At 40.7% G+C, this 10,050-nt stretch overlaps 1 protein-coding gene across 1 annotated transcript in view; it reads left to right on the forward strand.

Annotated features, from left to right (window-relative positions):
- SLCO4C1 (solute carrier organic anion transporter family member 4C1) overlaps nt 1–9,747 on the forward strand; it is a 110,162-nt gene extending 100,415 nt beyond the window's left edge. Inside the window, exon 13 of the mRNA XM_077462334.1 lies at nt 6,373–9,747. Within this exon, the coding sequence (XP_077318460.1) occupies nt 6,373–6,497 (125 nt within the window). The 3' untranslated portion in view covers nt 6,498–9,747. The remainder of the gene's footprint in view (nt 1–6,372) is intronic.
- Nucleotides 9,748–10,050: the final 303 nt, after the last annotated feature.

Consider the following 10,050-nt stretch of genomic DNA (forward strand, 5'->3'; position numbering starts at 1 on the left):
ATGGTAAACATAAGTATTTATTCCATAGATTAATTGCCTTACATCTTGTAAGTGTTTTTAACCTTAAGGAATAAATACTTATGTTTTAATACTACACTTAGGTCCCCTTCCTTTTTTGTCATTTATTACCGTTTCCTGGGACACACTCTTGGGATTGCTGCTGCCTATAAATTAAATATGTGTTTTAAATATTCAATGCTTTAATTCTGGACTCATGGATTTTTTATTTAAAAACCCTGAGGATTTATTTTTTTCAAATCATCCACCTGTCTGTGCGCCAGATATTCATTTCATTTCAGCATTTCAGATCTGCCTCAGGAGGCTGGTTGTGTAGTGGAAGTGTGTTAGATGGGGACAGGGCAACAGAGCTTTATGGAGGGAGGTGAAGGAAAAGTCTGCTTTTGGAAGTCCCTTTAAAAGATGATTACCCTTTTGTATAGTTATCCTTTAAATTAACTCCTAGCACCCCAAGCCCCCAGGGTTTTATACTCACCTGTCCTCATACCTGTAAGATCCATGCTATACAGTCCACAGGAAGCCACACAGTCACACTGCAAACTCTCTGGCCAGTCTCCCACTCCATCTTTGCTTGCATGGAGAACATTCCATGCATTCTTATGGACAGCTGTCAATTATGAATTCCAACAATAAACAGACACCCCCAAAGAATTAATGGGATTTTCTCCACACATACACAGAAGCAAAGGATTGGCCATGGAGCTTGCAGCAGCAAGGACAAATCAGTAAAAAACTTTGGAGGAGGGGATTAAAACATAACTATGCAAAAGTATAGATTTCTTTTACGTTCAGTGTAGATCATATAAAAACACAATGATCTTCTTTATCAAGATAAGAATAGTAGTTACGAGAAATCCCCCTCAAAGTAGTTGTAAACCCTTACAACACACTTTAACCTACAGGTAAGCATAGATTAAGGCTTACCTGTAGGTGCTGCAAATATCTCCTAAACCTACATGGTTTAGGAGATAATTACAATTCCCTGTACGAGGATTCCTTCTGCGCATGCGCAGATGTACTCGGCGCATGAGCACTTTAGAAAGGTCACGGCATGGAGTTTTCATTAAATGGCATGCCGTGACTGGCGGCTCCCGCGCACATGCGCGGGAGTGACGTCACGCCACTCCGGCCAGTAACAGAGCCAAAGGCCGTGACCCTGGAAGGAAGATAAATGCTTCCAGCCGTTGAGGAAATCGGGGACATCGCTGGCTCCTGTGTCAGGTAAGTGACACATAATGGGCTACTATGCGATGCATAGTAGCCCATTATGCTTTGCCTTTGCAGGGAAACAAAGAGGAAGTAAATCCATCAGGGTTTACTTCCTCTTTAAGTGCTTAATGTTGTTTTGATATCGTACTCATTTTCCATTTTTTATACATTTACATTTGAGACACAATTTGACAGAGAGATGGTTTTACAAATATGCATTTAAAAATCCACACAAATTAAAGCCTTAATGCGGTCAGTGCGATATGTGGTTCAGTGCAGCAAGTTGAATGCCTCAGTACAAACATATTACATATGAGACATTTCAAACATTTATCAACAACACAGGCAATGAACAAAGATCTTCTATCAATTTTGACTAATGCCGCGTACACACGACTGGACTTTTCAATATCAAAGGTCCGACGGAACAATTCCGGCAGACTATTCTATCGTGTGTGGGCTGCAGCGAACTTTTGATTTGCAAAAGTCTGACAGACTTTAGAAATGGAACATGTTTCAAATTTTTCCGCCAGAACTCCGCCGGACCCAGTTCCTACCGAGAAATCCGCTTGTGTGTATGCTAGTCCGACGGACAAAAACTGACGCTAGGGCAGCTATTGGCTACTGGCTATGAACTTCCTTATTCTAGTCCGGTCGTACATCATCACGTTCGAATCCGTCGGACTTTGGTGTGATTGTGTGTGGCCAAGTCCGTTCATTCGGAAAGTCCGTCAGAACTCCGTCGAAAGTCTGTCGGACCTAAGTCCGGTCGTGTGTACGCGGCATTAGTGTTCTATGGAAATTTAATTTTTTAATGCATTATTTTCATGACTTTACAACACCCAGTATTGTGAACACGTTTTCTTAAAGTGGTTCACAAGGCTCAAGGCTTTTTTTTTTTACCCTAATGCTAACTTTTTTTTACCAAAGCAAACCATTTGTTTCTCTTTAACTGTAACTGATATAACCCGTTTCACTGCAACAAATAGAAACAGGTATAGTGGTTTATTATGATGTTAGAAACCTCAACATCATTCCACTTCAGATATATCTTAGCCCCTGTACACACGGTCGGAGATTTCAACAACCAAATCCGTCGGATTTTGTCCGTCAGATTTTGTCCGTCGGATCTTGTCCGAAACTGTTGCATACACATGGTCGGACAAAGTTGTCAAAAAATCTGATCTTTCAGAACGTGATGACGTAATTTCGTTACAATGGGACTACATTCAGGCTAGTAGCGAATAGCTTTGATGTAGGAATTTGATCTGAGCATGCGTGGCACTTGGTCCGATCAAAATTCTCTACACATGATCGGAGTATGTCCGATCGGCCCAGTTGGTCGGGAAATATTTCCAACAAGTTGGAAAATTGGGTCCGACGGAATCAGTCCGGAATCAGCATACCACACACAGTCGGATTATCCGACAACACGGTCCGATAGGACACATTCCGATGTATTATCCGACCATGTGTACAAGGGCTAACACTACAGCCAATGAGCTAACCATGATTATCACCCCCTTCTCTTCCTGTCTGCAATTTGCTTTCACCTTTTCATAGGTTGTATATATGTATGTGTTTGTGTATATGTGGGCATATTTATGTCTGAAAGTCTGCTTTCCAGAAAAATCTTCGGACACTGAGATCAGGTAGTGAAGATATGAAAATAGAACTGTGCTAGAACAGGCTATTTAAATGATATTGCCCCAAGGGTCTTACGTAACCCAGGTGCCCAGGTCTAGAAACTCCTATGCCAGCTGAAATAATAATTCAGATAAAAATAATGATTCAAGACAAATAAGGCTTTTACCAGTTAAATATTTATATGACGTAAGAGAAAAAAAAATCACACCTGATATTCAGGTTTGTTAATTGTATATTTTTAAAATAAAATAATCATAATGTAAAATGGCTAATGTATCTTAGTGAATTTAAATATACAGTATGTGCTGATCATTGCAATTTGAATGAAAATGTCAGAATTACCGTAGTTACAAAACTTCAAATTGCTATTTTCTGCAAACGTTTATCTTCATTGTAATGCAACCTTTTTTTACCTAAAATCTATTTACTATTTAGAAAACCCCTGATAAAATGTGTCATATTTTCAGCTTAACTGCACATGAGTGAGCGCTCAGTAAATTGTTGATAAATGTGTTATACTCAGCATACCTGACACCTAAACATGCTCTATATTAAAATGTGTTTCATTAATTTCATGAAATGAAAAATAATACTACAGTCGGGAGTCAGTGGGAAATTGGCCCTTATACTGCTGGTCAGTAAAGGAGGAGGGGGGTGGGTCTTAAAATTGATGGCCAGTTGGTGAATGATCCTCATGCATTGGTGTTCAGTGGATCAAAGGCCCATTACAGTTATGACTAAAGAGCATAATTCCCTGTTACATTGTTCATTTAGATTAGAGGGGCTTTTATATTGCTAGCCAGTGTAAGCTTTCCTTACACTGGTGATTAGTGTTACTCTGTTACATTGGTGGTCAGCAGGAAGAATGCTCTCTTACATTGATGATCAATGGGAAGCTTACCTTGTACATAGTTCCATATTATATTGGTGGTCATTGGGAAGAATTTCCCCTTTACAGGCAGCTAAAAAGTTTTTCAGTGGTTACTTACCTGAGAGGTGAGTGAAGTGTAGTGCCCCCTTACATTGGCAGTCAGTGTGAAGAAATCCCCATTTACAGATATCAAAAGATCATTGGTGTCAGTGTTTGCATTGGGATAAAAGTAAAGTCTTCAGTGAAACCACACCACTGGCTCCAATTTTCCAGTGCTTACTATGGTGCCCAGATTGGGCACAATAGAATATTTAATTATTCTGAACAAGTGCTAAAATAACTTTACAACAAGCCCCTATTCATCTTGGTTTCTAAAATCAATGTGAAGAAATGTGTTTTTATATGAGAAAAGATCTTGGTACACTACTAGCCCTCTAATGCAGTGTTTCTCAACTCCAGTCCTCAAGGCACCCCAACAGGTCATGTTTTCAGGTTCTCCATTATTTTGCACAGGTGATATTATCAGTTTCACTGCCTTAGTAATTACCACAGCTGTTTCATCTGTGGGAAATCCTTAAAACATGACCTGTTGGGGTGCCTTGAGGACTGGAGTTGAGAAACCCTGCTCTAATGTGGACTTACAACAACTGTTCCCAATCTGTTATACCCCGTACACACGAGCGGACTATCAGGCGGTGTGTGGGCTCCGGCGGACTTTTTCTTCCCAAAAGTCCGGCGGACTTAAGCCGCGTACACACGGGCGGACTGTATGGCCTACTTAGTCTGTCGAAACACATTTCAGCGGACAGTCCGCTCGTGTGTGGGCTTCAGCTGACTTTTTCAGCGTGCAGTCTGGCGTACTAAGTATTTCGACGGACTAAGAATGGCGCATGCTCAGAAAGGATTTACACGGCGGAAGGTTGCATTGCTGTGTATTCGACTTCCTATTTCTAGTCCCGTCGTACGTGCTGTACACGTCATCGCGCAAGCTTTCGATGGACTGTTTGTGCATCCGTGTGTGGTCAAGTCCGTTCATTCGAAAGTATGACGGACTGTCCGTCGGATTGTATGACGGACTAAGTAGGCCATACAATCCGCCCGTGTGTACGCGGCTTTAGAAAGAAGTTTTGACTCAAAATTGTCCGCCGGACTCGGCATTCAGGCGGACAATCCGCCCATCTGTGTGCTAGTCCGCCAGGCTTTTGAAATGAACGGACTTGCCCACACACGGAGAAAAGTTTGTTCATTTTGAACACGACTCCAGGTAGACGGGAATAGCGAAGGAAGTCAATGTCGCTGCCTCCATCAGTGAGATTGACACGTCGCTAGCCCCGTCACCTGGTATGGATTTAAAGGGGAAGCCCTACGATAAAAAAAAACGGCATGGGGGCCCCCCAAAGTCCATATCAGACCCTTATTCGAGCACGCAGCCCAACCAGTCATGAAAGGGGGTGGGGACGAGCGAGCGCCCCCCCTCCTGAGCTGTACCAAGCCACGTGCCCTCAACATGGGGGTGCTTTGGGGAAGGGGGGTCCTGCGGCCCCCCCACCGCAAAGCACCTTGTCCTCATGTTGATGAGGACAAGGGCCTCTTCCCGACAACCCTGGCCATTGGTTGTCGGGGTCTGCGGGCGGGGGGCTTATTGGAATCTGGGAGCCCCTTTAATAAGGCCCCCCACCCTAGGTGAATCAGTATGGGGTACATTGTACCCCTACCCATTCACCTGGTGAAAAACTTGTGTTTTTTTATTTACACTTTTTTTACCAGGTGAATGGTCCCCCTTCCCCAAAGCACCCCCCATGTTGAGGGCACGTGGCCTGGTACAGCTCAGGGGAGGGGGGGTGCTCACTCATCCCCACCCCCTTTCCTGACTGGCTGGGCTGCGTGCTCAGATAAGGGTCTGATATGGACTTTGGGGGGACCCCCACGCTGTTTTTTGGCATAGGGCTTCCCCTTTAAGCCCATACCAGGTGACAGGGCTAGCGACGTGTCAATCTCGCCGATGGAGGCAGCGACATTGACTTCCTACGCTAGTCCCATCTACCTGGAGCCACGTTCAGAATGAACAGACTTTTCTCCGTTTGTAGGCAAGTCCATTAATTTCAAAAGTCCGGCGGACTAGCACACAGACGGGCGGATTGTCCGTCGGACCTAGTCCGCCGGAAAAGTCCGGTCGTGTGTGGGCAGGTGCGCTCGTTCAGAAAGTCCGACGGACCTCTGCTGATCAAGTCCGCCGGATATTCCGATCCTGTGTACGCGGCATCAGAAACCAACAAAGACCCAACTCTAGAGTGTTTTCTGTGTTCTTTGGGGATTTTTGAGAATTAACTTCACATTAAAATCAGCGAAAGAAGTCAAGGATGACTTATTTTAAAGCACTTATACTGCCCGTTCAAATTATGTACATAGTTTATTGTCCATAGTCTGGGCACAGTTGCATTTTAAGGAATGCCTTTTCAACCCCTTTGGGCAACCCTGATTCAAGAAAGCTGATATAACAGCATACTCACAAATACACTCATGTACGCACACATTGCTTATGTTTAAGACAATTTAATCATAATATTGATTATAACTCTATCTCCATATCGCCATAATAATAAAATAATGTTCTTCTTTCCTTGCAGGTGCAGCAAGCAAAGTCATCACAATTATATTCCTTTTCCTTGCTCATTTTATATATAAACCTCCATCAAGCACACAAGACCCGTCACAAAACAACGGCAAAGTCATCTCTTCAGACTCTTTATGAGGGAATGCCACACAATCTCCTATAGGAAGATGTGAACATTCCATACTGGTGTAGATCATTCAGTATGTTTATAACATAAAAAACAAAAATGTGACATAGCTCTTCCACAAACAAAAGCTTAGCCAAGTAAATTGTAAGATTAACACAAGCAGGGGAAAATAGCTTTCCCTGTGAAATATTGCTGCATCTGAATTAAAAGGGGTAATGTGTAAAATTTCTTTTATATCTTCTTTAGAAGATTTTTTTTTTGAAAGGTTATATTAACCTTTGCCTATTGACTTTCATGGACAGATTACTGATATATATATATTAGGACTGTAAACATAAATTATGGAAATCTTTCCATGCATGGAATGAAAACAACTCCCAATACTGATTAATGGGCAATGTCTGTGTATTGAATCAAAGAAATAGTAGATGTGAACTGATGATCATAACCTGTCCACATATGTGTGCATTAATGCACATCTGTTTGGCCTTGTATTTCTGAACATTAAACCAAAGCACATCATATGAAATATGCAACTGTTTTTTTTTTGTTTGTTTTCACTATCCATTATGGTAGTTCAGGTAGCACTGAAAACCCGTCCCTTCCCCTGCTACTGGAACTAAACTGTGAACTCTACTACTACTACACACTACTTCCTACTTTCCTGTAATCCTAGTTGTCTGGGCCATTTTTGATACTAAGGAAAAAACACTTAGAAGAAGGTTCTGTTTCCATGTGCTGCCTACAAAGTAATTAAATATGCTGAAACCAAGGACAGACAATAGTCACACTGTCTCATGGTAGGGACAGTCTGCCTTAGGCACTATGTTGTTTTCTTGGCAAGTATACATTGTATTTCATCCACAACTTGGCTCCCAGCTACATCACTAACCTTGTTTCAAAATACCAATAAAATCATACTCTTTGTTCATCCCAGGACCTCCTGCTCTCTGGTTCTCTTTCATTCCCTCCCGTGCTCACATCCAGGACTTCTCCCGGGCCTCTTCCATCCTTTGAAATTCCCTTACCCCAATCTGTCCAACTATCTCCTACTCTATCCACTTTAAGGCAATCCCTGAAAACTTTCCTCTTCAGAGAAGCCTATCCTGCTTCCACCTAATAACTATACTTTTATTTTGTCCATCAGCTCATCTTCCACAGTTATTACCTTTTGTATCACTTGACCCTCCCTTTTAGATTGTAAGCTCTAACAAGCAGAGGCTTCTGGTTCCTCCTGTATTGAATTGTATTTTAACTGTACTGTTTGCCCAAACATTGTAAAGTGCTGTATAAACTGTTGGACCTAAATAAATCCTGCAGAATAATAATAATATTTCATACATGATAGATAGGCCATTCAGTATTGGACAGTACTGTGTTTTGCTACATATATTACCATTTATCTATGCGATATTGCAGATGAGTAGCAAATCAGAAGACATGTACTTCCTTGGTGCACCATAAACCATGAAAACCACTGCATAGTTGTGCCAAAATCATTCCAAGGTATATAACATTGGAAAGCCAGTATTGCTAAATCCTATTTTTTTTTTTTACCTATAACTTTCTCTCAATAAAATTGGCAAAATATGTGAGACATATATTTGGTAATGAAAGAGGCAATTTTCAAATTTCTGCATTTACATTTATAGCCAATCAATATGCAGATTTAATGCAGACAGTAATGGCTTTGTGCTTTATTAATCATTGATTTATATCTAAGAGGATTTATTTAATTCACTGCTATAATCATCCCATTAAAAAGCAGGTTAAAAGACACCAGTAAGTGCAAAACTAATTCCATAGCCATTTTTCTTAAGGGCCTGTGTCAATAGGGTTTTGTTTGCCTCAAATGGATTTTGTATTCCCATAAGTCCAGTGGTGGCTGGAGGGTTTTTTCCCCCTCACTACCATTGGGTCACCTGCTGCATATACCCCATTTCATCCCTCCTCCTCCTAGGCATCTAATAGGATTGTCTGTCCTTTCTCACGACCCACTTCCTGATTGGCCGTGAGGAGGATCAGTGTGAGAATAGCGAATATTCATTCGCTATTGTCACACAACTGGGTGGGCTTGGAACACAGTGATCTGCGCCCCGAGCCCACCCTATTTTGAAGTCTTTTAGAGCCTCTGGCTCTAATCAAATGCTTAAAAAAACACCCAAATTGGAATCCATGCATCCGGCACCCCGAATGTAGATTAGGGGGCCAGATGCATTGATAGTTGGTGGCCCCCCTAATGGACAAGCTGCCATTGTATAAGTCTATGGAAATGTAAAACCCACTTGAAGCAGGTCAACTGCAAGTGAGAAGGAGGCAGCAGGTTAAATGCACCTGTCTATGAATGCTGAATGATATTAGAAGTTTCTCAAACTAATGACATTGACATAAGCCCAAAGCCTGTTGACATGGGCCCTAAGACTTTACACTTATGTGTTTGCATTTTCCTGTGCAGACAAATTAAAAAATAGCTGCATTTTTTTTTTTGGGCCAATGCCCATAAACATACTGCACAGATGAGAACTAGCGCAATTAAATACAATGACAAACCTGTGCACATGCGTTAAAATGCCATGTTAAAATCCATAGCATGTGAATTGGTCCTAAATACTGTAAATGTAACTCTTGCATATAAAGTCAAATAGGGTTTGATCCCTCTACTGGTTGGAAGTGGATTAACCATATACAGTACATTTTTTTTTTATGATTATGTGAGGAATTCACTTTGGCTGGTAACACTGAAAATTCAGCTCAAAAATCTGCAACAACTTCTATGACCATGTTGAAGATGGAAATTGTATCCCACCATAGATTTAGAGTGCTATGAAGAACCTATAAACCAGGTGCTTAAGTACAAATCTGAAGGCTTTAAGGAGGCATCAGTTTAATTTAGAAACAGCTGTTTTCTATTCCAAGTGTGTGAAGATTTTAAAAAACTGCGTTTCCGTTTTATTTTTATACTAGTGCCAAACTTGATATTGACTAAAGAAACAAAAAAGGGGCATTGGTAATGCCTTCCTTTCTTTTTTTACTTTTTTTTACAATATAAGACACAGTCAAAGTTTGTCCACCACATCTGTGATTTGGATTAAAGAAATCCGTCTCCAAATCACAGTTTTATTCCAATTTATAGAACTTTTACACCTACTGATCTATATATAATAAAAATAGTTTTTATTGTGTATGTCACTATGAATGTTGGAACTTGTAAAACTGGCTAATTGATACCATTCTGTTTAATAAAGATTATATGAATAAAAAGTTGCGTAAATCTATTTATTTTTTTTTATAAGAAGAAAAGTTTTAAAAAGATGTTATATTTTATATATGTGGTTTAGACAGTATCTCACAAAAGTGATCACACCCCTAACATTTTTGTAAATATTTTATTATATCTTTTCATGCGACAACACTAAAGAAATTACACTTTGCTACAATGTAAAGTAGTGAGTGTACAGCTTGTAAAAATGTACTGTCCCCCAAAATAACTCAGCACGCAGCCATTAATGTCTAAACCACTGGTAACAAAAGTGCATACACCCCATAAGTAAAAATGTCCAAATT

The sequence above is a fragment of the Lithobates pipiens genome, unplaced genomic scaffold (assembly GCF_037356315.1).
Source record: "Lithobates pipiens isolate NorthernLeopardFrog02 unplaced genomic scaffold, aLitPip1_a1.2 Scaffold_3, whole genome shotgun sequence".
NCBI lineage: Eukaryota > Metazoa > Chordata > Amphibia > Anura > Ranidae > Lithobates > Lithobates pipiens.